This window comes from Pteropus medius, unplaced genomic scaffold (assembly GCF_902729225.1).
Source record: "Pteropus medius unplaced genomic scaffold, Ma_sr-lr_union100, whole genome shotgun sequence".
Taxonomy (NCBI): domain Eukaryota; kingdom Metazoa; phylum Chordata; class Mammalia; order Chiroptera; family Pteropodidae; genus Pteropus; species Pteropus medius.
The window spans coordinates 9,109,540-9,132,207 of NW_024349225.1; the positions used below are offsets into that span (position 1 = coordinate 9,109,540).

The 22,668-nt window shown below is 43.9% G+C and overlaps 1 protein-coding gene across 1 annotated transcript; it reads left to right on the plus strand.

Moving 5' to 3' along the window:
• Positions 1-804: 804 nt before the first annotated feature.
• Positions 805-21,670, plus strand: LOC120617634 (quinone oxidoreductase-like protein 2). The gene is made up of 10 exons (XM_039881410.1): positions 805-986; positions 1,070-1,178; positions 3,253-3,349; positions 4,678-4,736; positions 5,257-5,322; positions 6,080-6,189; positions 7,057-7,138; positions 10,675-10,856; positions 13,144-13,372; positions 18,557-21,670. The coding sequence occupies exons 1-10, from the start codon at positions 937-939 to the stop codon at positions 18,623-18,625; spliced, it is 1,053 nt and encodes a 350-aa protein (XP_039737344.1). The 5' UTR covers positions 805-936; the 3' UTR covers positions 18,626-21,670.
• The last annotated feature ends 998 nt before the right edge of the window (positions 21,671-22,668 follow it).

The window sequence follows — 22,668 nt, forward strand, 5'->3', positions numbered from 1 at the left end:
ATGGAGGAGAAAAAGGTCCACTGTCATCAAGTGTCAATGACCAAGCCACACAGATAGGTGGTGGAGCTGGTCTTGAGCCTCAGAGGCTATGTTCTGACCGGATGTGTTTTAAAGACATCATGCTGTCTTTACAGCTACCTGTCAAATGAAACATACTTCCCAGGATAACATGTGCTTCTCTTATTTTGCCAGTTTATAAATATTTGATTATGGTTGCAACAGAGGCCTACTCAGTTTTATGATATTTCTGATTGTTATGTTTTCAGTTTTTCCAGAGTGTGCCTTTTCACCTAGAAATTATGCGGTCATTGGATCAATTACTGAACATCCACTATGTGCGAGGCACTGGAAACCATGAAAACGACAAGCTATTGGCTCGACTTTAATTGGACATATTCTTTGCATTTGTTTAGGATCATTCCACATATCCATATAGTTTAAGTGTAAATGGTCCTGTTAGGGTGAGAAAATCGGTGATAAGAATTTTGCTCTGGGAAGGTGTTGAACGCAGACATTAAAACCTTTACTTATGCATTTAGGATTTTGCACGCAGAGGACCCAAGAACTGCTATTTAAATGTCGCCAAATGTGATTTTAAAAATCTCCTAAATTTGCTCCAAAAATTCTAACAGAGGTTAATCTCGGATAATCGATTTCCTTTTACTTGTTTTCTTTCCTCTCCACCAGGGTCCTCCCTCCAGGAAGCCTGCGGGACGAAGGAACTCGGGCGCCCGGGGTAGCTGCAGCGAGCCAGGCGGGTGGGCGGGCCAAGGGCGCCGCTGCCCGCAGCCTGGGTCTGGGCTTCGCTGGGGACGCGTGAATGTCACTCTTCCGCACTCGGGGGCGCACGGCCGGGGCGGGGGCGGGGCCGACGCCGTCCGCTCTTCCTCTTCAGCTGGTACCTCACTCGCTGCTCGCGCGTCCTCCCGAGGGGCCATGGCGGGGGTCGTCTGGAGGCAGTGCTTCCCTTGGGTGCGACTCTGCAGGTGTGACTCCGACTCGTCTTTGAGCCCTTGAGGCAGCTGCGGGGGCTCGCCCTGAGTAACCCAGTTCTTGTCCCTTGTTGCAGGAGGGCCTGGCTGGGCAACATCCGCCACTACCGCGCCGCGCTGTGCACCGAATTGAAGCAGCCTCTGGCCATTGAGGAGGTCGCCCCTCGCCCTGTCCAGCCTCACGAGGTAGGGTGCCTGGTTTACCCTCCCGACCTCTTGACACCCGTTCGCTTTCCCCGCTGCCACCACGCATGCTCCACAGCTTCCATCCTGGATTGAGTTCCCAAGAGCTCCGCTAGGGGGCGGCAGGGCCCCTGGAGCGCAACTTCGTCCTGGATAGAAGAAGGGCCCCTTCGGGGCTCACAAAAAGGCCAAAAGGGCGAAAGAAAGATTGTTCCCCCAAACACAAACGGAGGCCTCTTTCTGAAGGCCCCAGAGCTGTTGCCTTAGAAACAGAATTCTGATTTTTCACAGGATTTTGCATAACCACCTGCAAGTTATCGATTTAACACAGATAAATGGACCGCGTCCTTTGCTTCCTCTTCGGTGTCAGCATCTAATTATCCGCCCACCCGCCTTCCTAAAACCAGCCTGGCAATGTCCTGTATTGCCATCAGAATATGTGCCGCGTGCTCTCCTCTGGTGTACCCGGTGATTTGGGGTGGAGTTAATTCAGGATCGTGGGCATTTCCAGTGAAATGTGAGAGTCCCTTTGGTCTTGTGGGTTGACCACTCTGGTGACACAGTGTGGAGTTTGACTCTGGTGACCTGGAGAATGAGAACCTCTGACAAGGTGCAGCAGGCAGTGAGCCTCAGTGTCAGGGACCACAGGTGAGAGGGAGAAATGTGGCAGTAGCCCCAAAGTGTTACTAACACGAACTCTGTGGCCAAAAGGATTATTTGAGTGAGCGCATGATGGCAGCCAGTCTGCTTCCTGGGACACATGTGCTGGAAGAGGTTCATCCTCGAATCATCCTCGAATCAAGGTGGAGTGGCTTGAGGTCATATGTGTGCTGCATATGTCAACAACTAATGTGTCGTGCACACAACAGGCTGAAGGCTGGGCTCCTTTGTTCTGTTATTTGTCCAGACACCGACTTGTAAGGAATTAGCTCATGAGAGCTGGGACTGTGAGTTTACCCGCCACAAATCCCCTTAGTCTTGAATGGTGCCTGGCACATGGAAGGTGCTTTACACATTGTTAAATGAATGCCTTTTTTTTTTTTTTTTTTTTTGATAAAAATGTCCCTTCACCAATATAGCTACCTCTGTACTAAAATGGAAATTTAAACAAAACAAATAGATGAATGTCAGTGACTCGGTTTCTCAGCCTTAATTTCCTCTAAGAGACAGGAGTGCTCTTACATTAGCCTGCATCACAATCACCTGGAGCTTGGTAAAACAGTTTGCTGGGCTTTGTCCCCAGAGTTTCTGATTTAGTCGGTCGGGGCGGGGCCTGAGAATTTGAAATTCCCAGGTGACACTGATGCTCGTGGTCTGGGGACCACACTTGGAGAACCGCTGGCCTACAAGGTCTAGAGAAATTGCTGGTTACACTGATGCAGACCTGCGTCAGCGCTGGCATCGTCACAAAACACTGGAGCTGAGCATCTAGAACTAGCCTCCAGAAAGAGTCCTGATTCTCAGAACAAATGATCGTGTTACTCTTTGCTAAACTCTTTTAATGGTTTACCGTTGTTCCTACTCCGAAGGCTGAGATTCTCACTAAAGCCTGCAAACCCTTGGATGGTATGAGACCTGCCCTCTAACCCCATCTCTTTTTCCCTCGTTGTGCTCCAGGCTCGCTGGTTTCCTTTTGTCCCTCCCACAGGGCCTTTGCACATGCCATTGTTTTGGTCTGCGCCAGGTTCCCACCTCCCCGTTTTGAATAGTTAACTGTTAGCCGTGCTTAGTTAAGGTGTTACTTTCTCAGAGATTTTTCCTGACCACCCCCAAACGGTCAGATCACCCCATGATGTGCTTTCATAGCACCATATATTTCCGTCTTTAGTATTTTGTGTAGGAGTGTAATTTAACATGTAAATCCTCATAGTTATTTGGTTACTGTCTTCTCTACCATACTCTTGGCTTCACGAAGGCAGGAGCCTTGTACATTTTGCGTCATGATTATCCACTGAGTTCATGACCCTCTCCCTTTCTCCTCCCCCCCTCTCCCTGGCATACAGTAGATATTCAGTACATATTTTGGTATAATTGAATGGACTTTGCATGGATATGTTGCACTCTATTCCTTTTGCAGGTCAGAGTCGATGTCCATTTCTGTGGAGTTAACTTTGCTGATATTTTGGTCTGCCGTGGTCAGTATCAGGAAAAGCACCAACTTCCTTTCACACCTGGTGAGTATGACGGGGCCACGTGACTGCTGCAGGAAAAGAAGAGACAATTTCAGAACCAGGCGCTTCATCTCAGATGCTACTCTGGCAGTGCTGGTTCACTGTCAGTGACAACTCAGATGTCTTAGCCTCACCCCTAATTAGAAGCACTAGATTGTGAGCCCCTGGAGGGAAATTTCTATGACTGTCTTACCCTCATTATACCTCCCATCTTTGTATTGTAATTGTCTTATAGCAGATGCTCAATAAATACTTTAAAAATAAATAAGTGGACAAAGGACTGTTCATGGGTCATTATGTTCACCAGAATTCTGTTCTGAATCATCACTGGTCCTAGTTATTCCCTTTTATTCTTCAGTATTGCCTAAATTTTGTTTTTTCACTTAAGGATCATAACTGTCTGTTTGCAGTTGAAACTCTCAGTTCTCACAAACACATTTCCACATGAATCTAATATAAAGGGATCAGAAAGAAGGAAGAAGAGTTTATGCATTTCTAGCAGCCCACTGTTTAATTTTCATTATACCAATCGGATTGCATTTAGATCCTGAATGTGTGGACAAATGACTGACTTTTGTGGTGGAAATTTATTTAAAGAGATGTTGCTATAGCTCAGCATGTACATATTGTATGCATATTCTATCTATGTAGATATGTACTATTAAGGATACAGTGATTGCAAAATAGTCACTGTGGTTTTGGCCTTAGGGTGTTTGGTTGTGTCTCAACAGTTGGAACCACTTCTTTCTCTTTGTATTTGTTGAAATGCTGGATGCGGGGGAAGATGTCATATTTAATTCAGTTATTCCTGTGGTAGCTCAAGTGGGAGACGCATGATCATTAAATTCAGAAATTTCAGAGGTGGAAGAGGAAAGGGCAGACAACACCAGTGCATCCATTTGAGCCAAGCACTGTATGAATAAATATAATTCATGTGCTCGAGGGCCTCATAATCCAGAAGAGAAGACATGGCAACAGAGAGAAATAAGATGATAAACATTGTAATTTGGGCACTGTGGGTGCCCAAGGCCTCAGTGATCAGGGTCCAAGTATGTACTTGTATATCTGTGATTTTCTGTGCTTTTGCCCATTCTCGAAATTTTCATTCGTGTCCTGGTAAGAACGAGACTGCTATAGCTTTGCAGGTTGCGATCACGCAATCTTAAATTCACTTTCCTGTGCTTTGGGTACAACGCTTACCCTCTTTCCTGGATAGGGGAACACTGAAACCCTCTCAGCTCCAGAAAGCTTGTAGGATTGTCCATGGATCGGGATTTTCCCATCTCCATGGTGCTTTACAGATAACCTGATCTTTAAACAATTTGTTTTAGGAATGGAGTTTTCTGGGACCGTGTTGGAGACAGGCACAGATGTCAGCACCGTGAAAGAGGTAAATTAGTTGACATCTAGGGAACTGATGTGTGTGGCTATGAGAAATGTGCCATCATTTGTAGCCAAAGGGTCTTGCTTCTCCTGGCCTTTGCCAGCAGACACCAAAGGGAAATGGAGATGGAGGGGAGAGAAACAAATTCTGAATTGGGAGAAGGGACCCAGGACAAGTTCCTGGCTTCGTTAAATATTTTATTACTGATAAAAGGCAGCACTTCAGTCTTTGGTTAGCGAGAGGATAAAAAATTCTCAAAGTTTAAAAAGAAATGAACACTGGGATTCTAATTCCTATCCAAATTCATATTCTAATTGATGTCCATATCATTGGCTCAAGTTGGCCTGGCAACCTGGTGGTGGGGGGGTATGGAGAAAATGGCTACGAGTGGATAATTACGAGTGGGCCAAACCTGTGACTTACGGGGTCAGAAAGAAAGATTTTCTTTTTTTTTAGATTAATTCAGGAAGAGGTAAATGGCAAGGCCATGCATTCGAACCTGACCTTAATGCTATTTTTCCTTCAGGGAGATCGAGTTGTTGGTGTGAGTGGCTTTAATTGTATGGCCGAAGAACACATCGCTGACCAGAAGGTATGCCTGCCTCTCAGTATTAATGCTTGGGGATTTTCCCCTCTCGTTCCTTTAATTTCTACATGTCTCTCATGTCCCTCCCTCCCTTTTTCTTTGTATTCATTCGGTCAGATCTTGTTTCTTAGCCGAGCTCGTCTTTATTTCAAATGCTAAACTCCCTTTTCTCAGTCGGCGTGACAACCCTTGCACAGAACTTTGTGTGGAGTGCTTTAATGAGGAAGCATTTTGTTTTCTCAGTCCTGGAGCAACTGGCTGGCTGGCTGGCTAATTGTACCACAGGTAGTCTTGGTAGAAAAACTGATTTGGCGCATTGAGATGATGCAATGGGCTTGTCTCCCACAAGAATCTTGTGAAAGAGATAGCCCTGGGAATGGAGCCAGCCAGGGTAGCCAGATCGGGTCGTGCAGGATGTGAATAAAGCCCCCTAGCAGAGAACTACATGATTTTTTCCAAAGTTTCGTTGCGGTAAAATTCACATAACATCCACTTTGGTCATTATAATACAGTGGTCTGTGTTCTATTCTCCATAAATTGGTTCCTTCCTGAGCAGATGCAATCTTAGGAATTTTGAAGACTGATGCATCCAAGTCTTGAACGTGGCCACTGCTTGCTTGTGGTCTTGACTTCCACCGAGCTTGTTACCTAACGTGTTTCTCTTTGCAAATCGGTTACTCGATCATATCATAGTATTTACTGGGCAGCCTTTCTGAACAGCTACGTGTACTCAATTCCTAAGGCACTGTTATCTGTTTTATAGGCACTGTGGCAGATTCCAGAAAGGGTATCCTTCCAAGAAGCTGCTGCCCTGCCTGTGTCTTACGGCACTGCTATTTTGGCCCTGGAGCATCGGGCATGCACCCAACCTGGGTGAGGACTGTGTAGGCAGCAGAGGGCTAGATAGGCCCTCTCTGATACCGGAAGTGCCCGAGGCCTGGCCCCTTCCCTTCCCTTGCCTGACCTTTAGCGCATGTTCAGTCTGTGTAAGGAAAAGCCAAAGGAAAGTAGTGACTTGAGGCTGGAGTCTGGTGCTGGTGGAGAGATCCTTTTGTCTGGAAGGAAGTGGTAGACTGTGAACTTGGCCATTGTGAACTTGGGGAAATATCTCTCTCAAGCTTGACCACCCTGGACATCACCTCCTAGAGAGCCTTGAAGTTTAGAGTTGGTTTATTTAAACTCCCTTCCCTCTGATTTAATGGAGGCTTGTGGCATTTGTTTCTGTGAGACTTGGTTGGGTGGACCTAACTGGGGTGTTTTAAACTCGGGGGCGCTGAAGTTTCCTGCTGTGCCCAGAGTATACTTACTGCCTTTTGGTCTTTTCAGAGATCCTCAGCCTTGCCCCAGAGAGATGGGTTTACTTGAGCAGTGGTTATTCTATGGCCACCACCTTCTCAAGTCAGCAGTGTTTAGTATGAGAATGATTTTAGGACAGAATTTCTGAAGCAGAAACTGGAGGGGTAGCTCAAAGGAGGGGCAGCCACTGGCGTGAGGAAGAGGCTCCCTAGAGAGATTAAAGGATTTTATATTTTCCCCTGGGAAATCTTCAGAACTGGACCTAATTAGCACCAATCTAGCCATCACCCAGCCCTAAAGGCTGGGAACAGAGGTACATGAAGAGTCAAATGAAAGGATCTCCAAGTTCTCGCTTTAAAACGTCCTGGTTTCACAATGTTCAGGAAATCAAAATGCCGGATGGCTTTTGGTTTCTGAAGTAACATTCTTCTCTCTCTGGCACAGAGAAACCGTTTTGGTGACGGCAGCCGCCGGAGGCACAGGCCTTGCAGTGATAGATGTGGCAACAAAAGTTCTTCAGGCCAAGGTATGTGTATGTTGGAGTCTCCACTTAAAAAAATTATACCTTCGAATGTGGTTTTCAAACGTGGACTATATTCATTCATTCATTAAAAGCCATGTGCAAGGTCCTGGGGATACAGAGTCTCCTAGAGTAGGGTCTTACCAACTATTTGCTTATAGACTAGTGAGGGGACCTAGGGACTCGTCCTTCTAGGTACTGGAGCCTGGCTTCGCAGCCTCCGCAGATGCTATTCCTTCTATCTGTAAGGCTCTGAACTGCCCCCTACTCCTACACTTCGGATTTAAACTCAGATGCTACATTTTAGGGACGTGTTCTTTGTTCCTTAGAAGACATTAATCCCATCCTCCCACTATTTGTATATAGTCCCATAGCATCCTATACTTCTCTTCCATAGTGCACGCCTCAGTGCATGCTGAATCATTTACTTGTGTCATTGTTGGATTAAGATCTTTCTCCTGCTGGACTGGAGTGCCCATGACGGCAGGGGCCGTGTCTGTTCGGTTCATCATTGCAGTCCCAGTACCTGGCACGGTGCCCAGACCACAGTAGGCACCAATAACTATTTCTTGAATAATGAATGAATAAATGAAAGACTGAAGTCTCTACAGGGGTGTCTCTCTGGGGCCGTGGGTTTCAGAGAAGGAGGGACATTTACGATTGAGAAGGTGGACATTTAAGTTGAATTTTTGAAGGATTGGTAGCATTTGAATAGTGGAAGAAGGGATGTGAAGGCCATTTTAGTGGTGGGAGGACCTACTAGAAGACAGAGAAATAGGAACTAACGTGACGCATTCAGGGAATCGCAAATAGCACCCGTGGAGCAGAGAATCTGTGTGGAGAATGGTGGAAGGTGACTTTAGAGGTGGACAGAAATAGGATCAGGAGGTTGCCGAAGAATGTGAACACTTATTGGAAGCTATAGAGAGTTCTAAGTAGGGAAGTGGCATGATCATCTTTGTAAAGTTCACTCTAGTAGCAGAGATGAGGGATACGAGTAAGGTCAGGGACGGTCTGAGGGCGGTAGGGCAGACTCTTGGAGAATCTGAGCTGGAGGTGATGATACGTGAACCAAGGCAGTGGAGGCAACAAATCGAGGGATGCTGAAGTGGAAGAAAGTAGAGCATTTGCTGACTGGAAAGCATCCTAATACAAAGGACCACGGACTTGGACATTCACCTGACCTGGGTTCGAATTCCAGCTCTGCCTCTAGCTTAGTCACTTCAGTTTCCTCATGGGCAAAATAATGTTCTCCTTATAGGGTGGTTGTGGGAATATGGGAATTATAAGTGCAGTGCACCCGTTGGAAGGCATGGCGTGTCGATAAGAATCTCTCAAATAGGGATCCGGTTATTATTAGACATTGAGTGGGAAGGAGCAAACTAGGTTAACTTGTGGACTTGCCACCTGTTGAGATGGAGAACGTGGGAGGAAGTGGCGAGTTCAGTTTTGGACACTGTTGAGTGTCAGGTTCTTGTGGGGCATTGGGGTGTCCAGAAGGCACCGGGATACTCAGGCTTGGAGATAATTGGATTGGTCTGGAATTTCTTCAGGCAGCATCTCTCTTTCTCACGTTCAGTTCCTTTGGGAAGGACGTGTGAGTTCCGAAAGCAACCTTAGCTGCCAGGAGCCTCCTCATAGACTATTAACACATTTCATGTCAGAAGCAAGGCTTTTAGCACCTCTCTTGGAGGCATCAGAATTAGTTTCATTGTCTAGAACCATCGACTGTTTAACATTTCTGAGAAGATAAAATTGTATCATTTGTTCTAAATAGTTATAGGAGGTTAAGTGGAGAGAAAAGTTCACTTCAATTCAGACATTGAAATTAATCTAAGCTTTATGTTTTTCGGCAGCAATAATGCTTTTACGCAAAAGCAAACAAACAAACAAACAAACAAAAATAATGTCATTATTCCACCTACTTGGAACAGGTCGTTTTGATAATGGCTGCCATTCACAACATTTCGTATTGCTTTCGAAGAGCCTCCCCAGCAATTACCCAACCCTTGCTCCTCCAAACCCCTGGGAGATGGGTGATGTCAGTGTTTATTGTCCCTATTTCACAGATAGAGAAAGTGAGGCACCAAGAGAGAAAATGATTCATGACAGGCCTGGGGGACCCACTGAGAGTCCCGTTTCAGGGCTTCACTGGGGAGTATTTGGAGGCAGCTTTCGGTTTCGAATAGTCATGGCTGAGTTTGGAACCTGAGGGCACTGGTGTTCTTGGGCGTTTGGATGCAAGTTCTGAATGTTGCCTTGGGGCCAAAGTGCTCAAGCTGGTGGATGCGCCCAGTGATAAGGCAACCCTAGGCAGTGCTTGAGTGTTTGAAATTTTTCTGGAGACTTCCAAACCCCAGAGCTCCTCCCAGTGTGGTCCCTAGCCATCAATGCTATCTTTGCCAGGCCTTTGGCATGGTTTTCTCCCGGGGCGGTGGAGTGGGAAAGCATGGACTTTGGAGTCAGGCAGCATTGGGTTTGAAAAGTTGTTCTATCACTTACGACCCACGTGATTGTGCATTACTTACTTAACCTCTCTGGGTCTATGTCTCTATCTATAGAATGGATGTAATTATACATCCCCCTAATGTTCTTATGAGGTTTAAATGGAATAAATGATTGTATATAACAATAGCTTCAATTTATCTAACACTTCATTGTCTAAGAGCTTCACATACAGTATTCCATTGAATTCTTAAATCTTATTTTGTGGATGAGGTAACTGACACCTAAGGATTGGCATAAGTATGGAGAGGTTGAGGGCGTGAATGCTGGAGATGGATTAACCAGGGTTTGGATTCCAGATCTGTCTCCCATCAGCTGTGTGACTTTGGGCAAGTTACTTCTTTTGCTTCAGTTTCTTCATCTCTGAAATGGGAATAATAATTGTGTGTAATCATTGGGCTATTAAGATTGCATGAGTTATTGATATACGTAAAGTATTTAGAATCCTGCCTGACAGAGTAAATTCTATATAAGTGTTAGTTCTCACTAAGTAACTTGTCTTAGGTAACAGTTGGTTAGTAGCAGAGTCAGCATTTGAACTCAGGTCTGTCCGACTTAAAGATCTTTCCATAGAATCATGTTTTACTTCCTGAGAAGTCTTTCCTGATCTTCAAGGTGTAGGTTGGATACCTCCCATTTGCATTCCTAGAACTCTCTGTACTCCACCCCCCCGCCCCGCCATCACATTGCTGTATCTTGCTTTCTTGACTGTAAACTCGGTATTTAGCTTATATCCTTACTATTTGGCCCATAGTAGGTACTCAGTAAATGGTGGTTTATAATTCGTATTTGGAGGACTTTCTGAGTGTCTCCTGAACCATCTTTTACCTAGACCTGTTGGGGTCCCAGGATTCCTGGAAACGTGGATCCCATGGGCAGTGGGACACGGAGGGGCCAGTGTGATGGTGCTGCGCGTACATGGGGCCTGAGGCGTGGGCAGGGCCGCAAGGTCACCTTTCGTCGCAGGTTGGGCCGGTGGCGTGAGTCCCTCTCACTACCTATCCCGGAACCTCAGAAGCTGTGTGCTCTTTACGCAGGTGATAGCTGCAGCTGGAAGTGACGAGAAGTGTGAGCTGGCCATGCAGAGGGGCGCACAGGCCAGCGTGAACTACAGCCGGGGAGGCCTGAGGGAGGCCGTGAGGAAGCTGGTGGGCAGTGGCGGGGTGAATGTGGTCGTGGACACCGTGGGAGGAGACATCTTCCTGGAGGCTCTGCACAGGTGCTTGTGTGGTCCATACAGAGCAGGCTGGACCTGGGGCTCTGCTGAAACCTCTCCAGCCCTGTCTGCCTTCTGGCCTGGCTTCTCTTTCCTCTTTGCTGCTCACTTTTCCTGCAGGCACTGGCATCAGCGAGAACAGCTGAGTGGGTGGGTGGAAAGAACTAGAAGCAGGAAATGCTTAAATATAGCAAAAAACAAAATATCCCACTGGAAAATACGCAAGAAATGACTGAAGACTCTCTAGTTGGTGATATCAAATACTTTAAAAATTATACACGTGTTAAATTCGGCTATGCTGGCCCCCACTAATTACTTTATATACACGGCGTGGGTAATTCTCGAAGAGATCATTGTTCCAATGTTAGATATACGCGTTCTTTTGATCCTGCTGATTTCTGAAGCAGCCAGCAGGGTAGGTGTCTCCCTGACTTGTTTTATTAAAAAAAAAAAAAAGGGAAAACACTGGAGATTTAGTGGGATTTTTATCTGTATACCAATTCTCATCGTTTTCAACCAGGGCCTCTGGAGTGCTCTGTACTAATGGTTTCACCTCTCATGTCATCCTGGCAAGCGTCACTTTGTGGTTTATCTCCATTTAAAGCAGAGAGAGCAGCTTGCCCACAGGAGGGACCCAGCCGGTGCTGTGCCCCGGGCACCGGTGCGGCCAGCCCTGGGCTGAGAGAAGAAGCAGAGGAAGGAGCGTTTTCCTAGATGGTGGGGGAGAGAGCTGCTGGTCCTCGCCCTTCTCCTGCCTTCTGGATAATAGTGTTTTGACAACAGTGTCCCATTTCCCATCTACAGAAGAAAAGTAAAAAGCAAAAACCAAGCAAGCATACCCATATTTTATAACGAAGATGTTTACAAAGTGTATTTTTATAACTCGCTGCTTTATGTGCACTGTATAGTGCTCCTCATTATGGGCTGCAGAAAACTTGAGTTTTTGTTGACAATTCAAGAGTCTCTAGAGAAATGTACAACTTAAAGCAGTCCCAAGGTAAATCTCTGTGTCCAGCAAATGATGCTTCATAGACGTGTCTCTCTTATTCCTGCTTCCTGAGTTCAGAAGCTTCAGACTGATTTGTCTCTGAGTTCGGCATGTGGAATGACATTTGTCGACTCCTGGTTTTCTTGCACAAAGTAGTAGAATAGTTAGAACAGTCTTGATTCTAAAGTAGGTCCGCTTAGAAAACCAGCTACTTCCTCTGGCCCCTCGCTGTATTGTTTATGGATTATATTTTCCTATTGTGGAACCCAAAGTGATACAGGATGGTTCATTCCTGCTAGTTCGTAAGGTCAACAGGAGGTCCTAGCTTAGAGGTTCAATGCATGTCCCTTTAAAAAATATATAGACATGACCTAATAGTTATCATTTTAACCATTTGTAAGTGTGCAGTTCAGTGGTATTAAATATGCCCACAATGTGTGAAACCTTCCCCAACAATATTTCTGTAACCATTAAATAATAACTGCCCTTCCCCCTCCCCCAACTCCCTGTAACCTTTATTCTTTTTGTCTCAAGGAACTAATGGACATCGCGCTTTTTTTTTTTTCCCATTCCACATTTTTTACTGTGGTAAAAAAAATCACATAACATAAAATTGGCTCTATTGACCATTTTTAAGTGTATAATTCGGTAGCATTAAGTATATTCACATTGTTCTAACACAGATCTCCATAACTTTTCCATCTTGCAAATTTGACATTTTTTACCCATTAAAACAACAACACTCTCCAGCCCCTGATAACCACCATTCTTTCTGTTTCTATGAATTTGACTACTTTAGATATCTCCTATGAATCGTATAGTATTTGTCTTTTCTTGTCTGGTTTATTTCACTCAGCACAATGTCCTTAAGGTTCATCCATGTTGTAGCACGTGACAGAATTTCCTTCCCTTTTAAGGTTAAATAATATTCCATCGTTTAGTGTAGACCACATTTTGTTTGTCCATTCATCAGCTGCCGGACATTCAGGTTGCTTTCATATCTTGGTCGTTGTAGATAGTGCTCCTGTATACACATGGGTGTGTAAATATCTCTTCAAGACTGCTTTCAGTTCTTTTGGATATAGACCCAGAAGGGTAGCTCTATTTTCAATTTTTTGAGGCCATTGTCTATACTGTTGTCCATAACGGTTGTACCATTTTACAATTCCACCAACGATGCTTGAGGGTTCCAATTTCTCTACATCCTTGCCAACACTTCTTTTCTTCCTTCTTTTTAAATAGTTGCTGTCCTAATGGGTGTGAATGTGCATTGCTTTTAAAATTTCTCCTTTTCTCCCTCAGCTTGGCGTGGGAGGGCCGGATTGTGGTGGTGGGTTTTGCTGGAGGAACCATTGCTTCTGTGCCCACCAATCTCCTGCTCCTGAAGAATATCTCTGCCATAGGGCTGTACCGCAGCCGATACAGAGACCAGAACTTTCCCGCCTTCTCCAAGAGCCTGTCCTCCGCTCTTCAGTACTGCCAGCAAGGGCGCATCCAGCCGCACATCGGAGCGATTTTTAAGCTGGAGGAGGTGAGACACTCTTAAAGAATGTGTTTGTGGATGCGGCCAGGAAATTATGTGTGTCGAGCTACCAAATGGTTTCTGTCTGGATAGTGTAAATCCTCCTTTGATGGAATGAAAAGTTAAAAATGTGACCCTGAGCGATGGGGTCTCGCAGGCCTCAGGGGCACAGGATTTCTCCTCATCTTCTGGGTTGGGTAGCTGCAGACTCAGGCCCAGACAGCCGCCTGGGAAGTGACCCCGTGAAGGCCACGCAGGAGCTGGGCGTTGACGGCTCTCTCTGCGTCGCCGGTGACTCGAGCGGAGGGGAGTAAAGGTACTTGGGAAATGATTTACCCGTGTTGATAAGAACTCTGAACTCCACAGTGTAGAAGTCTAAGAAGGAAGCACTTGCTCTGACCTTTGATTTTAGAATACAGACGCTTTAAAGTGCAACCAGATGATCCAAAGCTGGAGTTCTGTGAACAAAACACCAAATCACGCCTGGCATCGTGCGACTGTAATTCCTCCCTTACTCACTGTGCTTCATTTTCTTGGCTGTGCGTTCTCTTTTTTCGTTCCCCTACGGTCCCACGAATGTGGCTTAAACTTCCTCCAGAGTGTAATTGTGTGCATGCATATGCAATATAGTTGTAAATGTGACTCTTAGGCATTCACTGTGAAGTCTTTTTTTTTTTTTTTTGGCTTAATTTCTTTTAATGTTCAAAAACCTGTTTTGGTAACTCCAGTCAGCCATCGGTGGAGGCGATGTTTTGTTCATATGCAGATTAGCAGAGCCCAAGCTGTCATTGCCAGACTTCCTTGCTCACCAGCCTTCCATTCTTATGTTTTTTTTCCCTATGATGAGGCACATTCCAGCATGGTTTACTTTCTTCCTCATCTTTTTGGTGTGTTCGTCAAGAAGATAGAGAACCTGACCAGCAGTCAGAAAACCGTTTGGATTCTATTTCCAGCTTTGCTTCCCTGTTTGCATCTTTGTGGAATTCACCTCACCTTTCTTTCTCAGCTTCAGTTAACACGTCTCTAAAATTGAGGCGCAGGACAATATCAGCGGCACCGTCGGGACGTGGAGGTGGCAGGGGTGGAGTTGAGCTGCTCAGGCTCTGGGACCCCATCTCTGCTAGGGTCCGAGTTGCTGTGTTTTTACTATTTTTTTTTTGGTTCATTCTTTTAAGAAAATGTTTCGTGGCTTAAAAACTTGAAAACCGCCAGTTTGGAGAATTTCTGGGTCAGCTTCCATCCTGTGGCTTTTATCATGTGACTTGTAAACTGAGGTTTGCTTTGCCCAAGGCTCCTGTATACCTGTCACTAGAGCATAAGGACAGTTGAGGAGCACAGGAGTGGAAACGTGAGCTGGTTCGAACTGTCTTTTCTCCCTACTGACATGTCCTGGGTGCTGCTCAGGCATGGGAGAAAGCCAGAAGTGGGTTATTGGCGTAGCTACCCACAGTGAAGTTCCCTCTCCTCTTAAATGCAAATTAGCTGCCTAATTACTGACCTCTCTGTCACTTCCACTTGCCCTTCCCCTTTCCAACACGGGCCCTGCATGTGAGATTATTCCAGTTCTTCCCACTCTACTGAGCTTCCTGTCACCAACTGGCTCTCCGAGGCCTGGCTCCCTGACAGTTTCCAGAATCTCCTTCTCACACTACCCCTTTACCGTTTTGTCTCTTTCTGTTCTTTTCAATATATAAACTGTTTAGAGGAATAATAATACTAATGGTAGCTCCTATACATTAGGTGATTGCTATGGATCAAGAACTGTGCTAAGTACTTTACATGCATTTTCTCATTTAATCTTCGTAGCAACCCTTGGAGGTATGAACCATTTTCATCACTTTTTATACATGAAGAAATCATGACTTGTAGAGGCTGAGACACCTGCCCAATAATACGTAGTAAGTGACAGTCCAGGTTGGTCTGAGGCCAGAATCTAGGATCCTTATGATTGTGTCAAACTCTCTGCAGAGAAGCCAGTATTTAAAATCTGGAGTTTATCCATCTATCAGAGAATTATTTATGTGAAAGAGCTATCTTATAGTTAAAATGATCAGGAATCTTGAATTTTCCTGAGTAGTACCAGAATTTATATATTTTGTTCTTTTAAAATGAAGATGATTAAATGCGTATATAATTAATTTCACTTAATTTAAAGCCTGAGTAACATTTTTCATGTAAATCAGTTAACATATTGGAAAAAATTAATCAAAACTGGCTGAAGCTTAGAAAATGACTGCAAGCGTGTGCGTGTATGCGTGTGTGCGTGTGTGTGTGTGCGCGTGTACTCTGGATTGGAAACTGGTGCTCCAGCATCACTGTTTGTTTGAACATTTCAGGATTTTGTTTGTACCAATTTGCTACTCTGTGTTTAGCTTTTAATAACTACCAAACAGTTCATCAAAAATGGTTGGATTATTTTGCGTTCCCACCAACCATGTAGAGTTTTCATTACTTTGCATCTGCCAGAATTTAGTATTGTCAGTTGCTTTCTTTAATTGTAGCCATTCTTCTAGGTATGGAGTGGTATCTGATTGTGGGTTTAATTTGCATTTCTCTAATGAATAATGATCTCGAGTATCTTTTCATATGTGTGTTTGCCATCTGTATCTTTTTTGGTGAAATGCATTGACTGACTTTTAAAAGAAGATTCAGATTAACTTGTATCAGAGCAATAATATGAAGACTATTAATTCAACTATGACAGTGTATCAGTAACTGTTTTTACCTTTTAAAAGCAATCCCACTCAATCCCAGATATATTCATTCGTTCCTGAGTTTGCTTTATTCACCAAACAGTTACTGGGTGCATTCTGTATGTCAATCAATAAAAAGTAAGACTCGAAGAATTAATTTTTTAGTTGGGAAGATCTCAGGACAGTGCTATGATAGGGGGAAGAGCTGGTTTTAATAGGAAGCATGAATCGGCATAATATATTTGGGGAACTGTAGGTTATTCTGATCATTCCTGCTTGATGAGCTAATTAAAAATTCTAACAGCCGAATATAAAGCAAAAGCAATATCCTCATCCTGCCCCCAAATTCCAGGTTGCAAATCTTCAGAGACAAATTCGGTTTGGCTTCATTTGCCGCAAGGCAGAGAACCAGGTTCTGGGAACAGCCTGTGTATTTCTCAGGCATCAGTATGGAGGTCCTCCCTCGCTGAGAGGCACCCTGGAGAATACAGAAGAAGAATGTCCCCAGGCATCTCTCTGAATTAGCTATCAAAAGACTCTGGTCTAAATCCATGCAATTCTTAGTCTCTCTCACTCAGACCCTTACCACTCTTACGAAGCGTCCAGTCCTTAACACTACTGGTTGTCTGTTTTCCCAGCCCAGACAGAAACAGGGTAGAAAGAGACAGAGCTGGGTTATTTTCAGAAGCAGCTGCAATTTCAACAGCAGTGGCTGCAGGACATAGAGAGAAGTAGCAGAACATCTGAAAAATAGGAAGTAAAATAACAGATGTTCAAAAAATTGTGTTCAAGTCATGGAACAAGAAGGCTGTGCTTTCTCCCAAGTGTCACTGTTTAGAGAAGTCACGTCGATATGTGCTACATCTTTATAAAGATTTCTATGCAAAATGATTAAAAAGTAAGAGTTAGCATTGAAAGTGGCAACTTTCTTTTTTATGCTGACGTTTATTTGCAGGAGATCCCTCATTTCTGTAGGATGCCAGGTGAAAAAAGTATCTCAAATTAATGCTTGTGTTCCCAAGTATTTTTGTTGTTGGGCTGTGACAGATCTCTGGGAACAAGTGACTTCTAACTGATGGGGAGCATGACGCAGCTGTGAATCATCTGGAGATGTTCCTTTGAGTGATTGACAGGGCGGGGATGAATGTTTCAAACATCTGTCTTAGACCTCTTCCATCTCCTCTGAATGCGTCTAAATTTGTCTAGATTGGGAAGGCGCAAACCCCCGAAAGACAGATGTTTTTGACACCAGCAATTTCGTGCTGCAGAGAAGTGTGAGCTGCGATGGATTTGTTTCCCCGCTTAGTTTTACTTATTTACTTTTCTTATACTTTTTGAGGAAGGTTTCAAGCGGAAAGGGTTGTTTAATCATCACCCTCATTGCGAAGCGCACTTTCATCTTTCGCACAAGGCCCGTCTTTTGCTTTTCTGTTTGCATGTGTATGGATGTCCGTGTTTGCGGATTCCCTTTGTCCTCATTTCCCACTTCCGTTCCTCACACCTCCCCATACCTTTTCCTCCCCACCCCCGAGTCAGTCTCAAGTTATGTAAACAAATAACAACGTAGGGTTGCGCCGTACACCTTATCCCGTTTCTGAATTGTGTACGCAGCGCTGTCTTTTAAAGATCCACCTATGTTGCTGATCTTGGATCCGGTTCACGGCTTCCCGCTGCTGCATGGTGTGCATCCGCCCTAATTTACAGACCCAGTCCTTGGCATGAACTTCAAGGTTGACTTGATTCCCTGCCACCATAATCGGTGTTGCCTTTTACAATTAGATGTAAGACCCATTTCGAGGTAATCTTTGCGAAGGATGTAAGGAAGCTGTCTTGATTCTTTTTTTTGCACGCGAATGTCCGTCCGGTCGTTCCAGCGCTATTTTCTGAAAAGACTGTTCTTTCTTCATTGAATTATCTTTGCTCCTTTTTCAAAGATCAATTGACTGCATTGGTGCGGGTCTATTTTGGGGCCGTCTACTGCTCCATTGATCTTTTTGTCTATTCTTTCATGAATATCACACTGTTCTTGATTACTGTGGCTGCTGTTTAATTTCTCTTTTATCACTGGAACCTTTAGAAAAAGATTTGAGTTAGATTGCAATTTCAGTTACACTGTAAACAGGACAATTTTAATAAAAAATATAAAAATTGTAAAAAATTGAATTATTGATTCTTCTGCCAGCGGCTCTATTCTTTCAAAAGCTAGACCACACAGAGGTATTACAGTAGAGTATGGACAAGCCTGAGGACTGTCATTTATCTGACAACATTGAAAATTATAGTTTATACAGAGAAATTCTGAGGTTGGGTTATTCTTAAATATTATTTTCCTTTGAGTTTGTGGTGATAGTCAGTATCACTTAGTTACCTATATATGGTTCATTGAAGACACATCTTAATCCTTTAGCTATTTTAAGAATTGAACCAGCAACAAATATTTGTTGAAATATGCATGTATACAAGTCCAACTACATTTGGGTTTTTTCGTTTGTTTGTTTAGGTCAATGATGCCTTCCTTCATGTGACACAGCGCAAATCCACGGGCAAGGTGCTTATCTCCCTCAAGTGAATCCTCACCATAGCAGCAAGCTCAGCATGTCCAAACCAAAACTCATCATCTCCCCAAAAACCTGATTTCTCACCTGCGTTGCTAACAGTGTTATCACCTTCCCTATTACTTCGGGTTCAAAATCTTTCAGTCACCTTTGAATCTTTTTTCTTACTCCTCATAATAAGTGTGATCATCTGTTTCGTTGTTCAAACTTGGACCTGTGAGCGTGAAAGGAAACTGTTAGTAATTACACCAGGAAAACAGGTGTCCCAGGCAAACCAGGCCATATGGTCGACCTATTCATAATACATCGATGGCCGGGTTCCGTCATCTCCACCTCTAATGATGTCTCATCTGCGAATGCCAGTGACCTAACAAGCTTTCCTACCTTTAAACTACACCCAACCTCCTTTCTTGTTATGCACTGTTGCCATGGCGACCTTCCCACAGCATAGCCTTGACTATGTCTCATCTTGAAAAACCTATACTGGCTCACCTGGCGGAGTTCAGACTCCTTGAAAAACCTGTATTGTCTACGTGGCGGAGTTCAGACTCCATGAGCTAGCATTTCGTGACGACCATGATTTTGCCCCTCTCTGCTTTCCGGCCTTACGTTCCACAACTCCACCAGTCCCTCAGCGGGCACTGCGATTTCCTGACCCCCGCCCACTTTGCTCTGCTCAGATGGTTTTCTCTCTCCTTTATCTCCATCAAACAAAAGCCTTCCTGACCTGCACACCTGCCTCTGCCGTGAGCCTTTCCCCTCAGGAGAGTGGTCATCTCTTCTCTTCTACCTTCTTATAGCTTCGCCCCCAGGACTTGTCTCGTTCTGCCTTGCACCAAGGGGACCAGCATGTCTAGTGGAGTGAACGCAAGATTCTGAAGCCTAGATGGGGCTTTGAATCTCAGTTTCACCACTTCAGAGGTGGTTGCTTAAGGTCTCTGAGTCTTCATTTTCTCACTGTAAAGTGGATAATTAGATCATCTACCTGACATGGGTACCGTGAGCAATATACATGCAGTGATTGGACAAAGCGTCCGGCACATGGTAAGCGATTAGCAAATGCTAGTTATTTTCACTTCTTTCTTTCCTACTTTCCCAAGATAGCCTAAGTTCCTTGGGGACAGGTACCATATCTGATTCCCCTTTGTACCTCCCACAGTACCTAACACAGTGGATATCCTTGGTAAATACTCAACAAATCGAATTGAATTCGAATTATCTGCAAGTCTTAAATTGTGAGATTAAGTTAAGAATATGTTAAATTAAGATAAGTTAAATTGTGGGATTAAGTTAAAAATATGAAACAGCCCAAATGTCCATTGACAGATGAATGGGTAAACAAAATGTGGTATGTACATACAATGGAATATTATTCATCCTTAAAAAGGAATGAAATTCTGACACATCCCGTAAAATAGATGAACCTTGAAGACATTATGCTGAGTGAAATAAACCAGTCACAAAAGGACAAATATTGTATGATTCCACTATTTTGAGGTACCTAAAGTAATTGACTTCATAGAGACAGAAAGCTAGGTTGAAGTAAGCTGAGTTCTGATCTATCGAGAGAGGTCTTGTACCTCTGCTAGATGGTAAACATTGTTCTCTGCTCCTTTTACGATATGACTGAAAGTTCCTAAAAAGGAGGAGTGTGGGGTGGGGATAAAAACAGATACCTGCTATCACAGAGATGGGGTGCTTCCAGTTATTCTTGATGAGATTTGTTCCAATACATGTGGTACAAGGCTTTGTTTTCTGATTAGTATTCTAAGCCGTTTGCAAACACCTATTCTTTCAAGTCTCCTCACTATAAAGCTTCTGGAGGAACCAAATTGTAAAGTAGGGAGTAAACACTTGGGGAAAGAATGTGAAACCAAGAAATTAGCGGAAGAAAGGAGGAGGAGGGATTTCAGGGAAACCGTCCACTCACGTGTCTGTTGAGGGCCAGAGCACATGCTGCTGCCTCTTCCACACCCAGTTGCCACATTTTTGACTCCTGGGGCTGCATGCCCTGTGGTTTCCGTTAATAACACGCCTCTCCTCATCTGCCTTCCCCTAACCTTACTTCTCCTTAATGTGAACTATGTTTGTATTTCAATGGAAGCTGGTTTTCAAAAATACCAAGACACCAACTTTGGAGCTAATTTTAGAATTTCGTGACACACTTTGGGATAACTGAAGACGTGGTGGATAGACCCTGGGAGAGAAAGAAGACAAATCAGGATTGGGAAAGTACACAAGCCCAGCTGGGAGCCACCTTTCCCACTGTTGAGCTGATCGGTAGGTGTCACCGGTAATAAAGATCGACTGTCCCCAGCTCACTAATGTCCATGACATAGATTGAAAGAGGCAGCCATTAAGGAGAGTGAGTTTCTTCAGGTTTAACAAGTATTGGTTAGAACCCCTAATGACCTGCCCTCTGCTTGCCTCTGTTCCTGCTTCACTGGAATAATTTGATCTGAAAGCGTTTGACTCATATTTTAGTCATTATTTGGTTGTCCCACCATCTGAGCCATTAGTGAGTCTGAAAAAAAGAATCCACGCAGCTCCAAATGACAGCGTTGACTCTGTATTCACAGACTGCCCAGCTCACCCTGGTGGCTGGCGCTGCAGAAATCACGCCCACACGCCTGCCTCTCCTCTCTCAGTGACAGCGGGGCTGTCCACCTGTACACCCCTGTCTCAGCCACCCAAGTGAGATTTTGTGCTATAGCTGTGGAAGAATCCTGTCCACACATAGCCAGGATATTTGTCCCCGCTCCTTCCTCTGTCACACGCGTGATTTTAGGAAGCTGTCTTCTCTATTTGACAACAAAAGGTTCATCTGGCAGGCGAAGGCACATAAAGGTCTTTGCGTAATTGCTTTTATTCAACAACAGAAATATCTGGGTAAATTAAGAAAAGTGCACACCATTATTTCCTTTTGTTATTCTTCCTTCTAAAATTGTAGAAGTGAATCCCAGAGCAGTCATTTTTCAGATTTTTTACTGTTTGTAAAAGCCACACGAGGGGAAGACCTAATTAAACAAGCAAATGCCGGCCGGTCTGATTGTCCTCCATTCTGCTTCTTCGTTGCTGCATATTGCTAGATCGAAGACTCGAGCTGGAAATATGCTGGTTTTTGGAACTTTATCATTGTTGAGAAATCATATACCAAGTAGTTATGATTTTTTCTTTTTTTTTTTTGCTAAATTTAGAAATGGTTCGTTTCCTGAACTTTAGTGAATTGCCTCATTACTTTAAAACGGGCATTGTTAAAATAATTGCAACAATATCATGTGGTCATTGAGAAAGGTCAAACCGGCAAGAAGTTTCTCAGTAGAAATTATTCTCCTATTTTTCTCTATCCGGTCTCATTCCCATTCTCCAGGGAAATCACTGTAAGTGGTTTTGTGTTGGTCTTGTAGACCTTTTAAAACACATACACACACATATGCATACATAGAAAGGTTATTCTTCTTTAAATAAAGGCACACATAGGTTTTAAAAATAACTGATCAGAGTATGCATAGTGTTCTGTAATATACTGTTTTTAATCAATAATATATCATGGTCATCATTCCATATTAGTAAATGTAGCTTTATCTCCTTCTTTTTAATAGCTGCTTAGTATCCCGTAATGAGGATGTATATTATATACAACTATTTCCTTATTAGTAGGTTTATTTATTTATTTAACAAACATTTATTGATGTGTCTCTATGTGCCAGGCTGAGCATAGTATAAGAATACAATGATGAGCAAAAGTTTACGAATCTAGTGGGGGAGACAGATATTAATTAAATTCATAAAACCATGCCAGACCAGTGCTATGTAACAATAATGGAGAAATTTGACTTGGGGAAGTCAAGAAAGGTTTCTCTGAGGAAAGACCCTTGAGCCTCTCTGTTGGAAGGTGGAGGCTTCTAGGAATTTAATTCTGGGAATTTAAATAGGAAATAATATTCTAGGATCCTGTGGCAAATCACAGATGATGGTTTCCTGGACTGAGATGGTGATAATGGGGAAGGAGAGAGACGGACAGAATGGAGAGTTCTGCAGGAGGGAGAAGAGAAAG

What these genes read in the sequence shown, in the direction of transcription:
- LOC120617634 (XM_039881410.1), top strand. Translation starts at nt 937, where the DNA reads ATGGCGGGGGTCGTCTGGAGGCAGTGCTTCCCTTGGGTGCGACTCTGC. An exon ending in CAAAAGTTCTTCAGGCCAAG is followed by an intron (nt 7,139 to 10,674) that starts GTATGTGTATGT and finishes CTCTTTACGCAG; the next exon opens with GTGATAGCTGCAGCTGGAAG. An exon ending in TTCCTGGAGGCTCTGCACAG is followed by an intron (nt 10,857 to 13,143) that starts GTGCTTGTGTGG and finishes TTTCTCCCTCAG; the next exon opens with CTTGGCGTGGGAGGGCCGGA.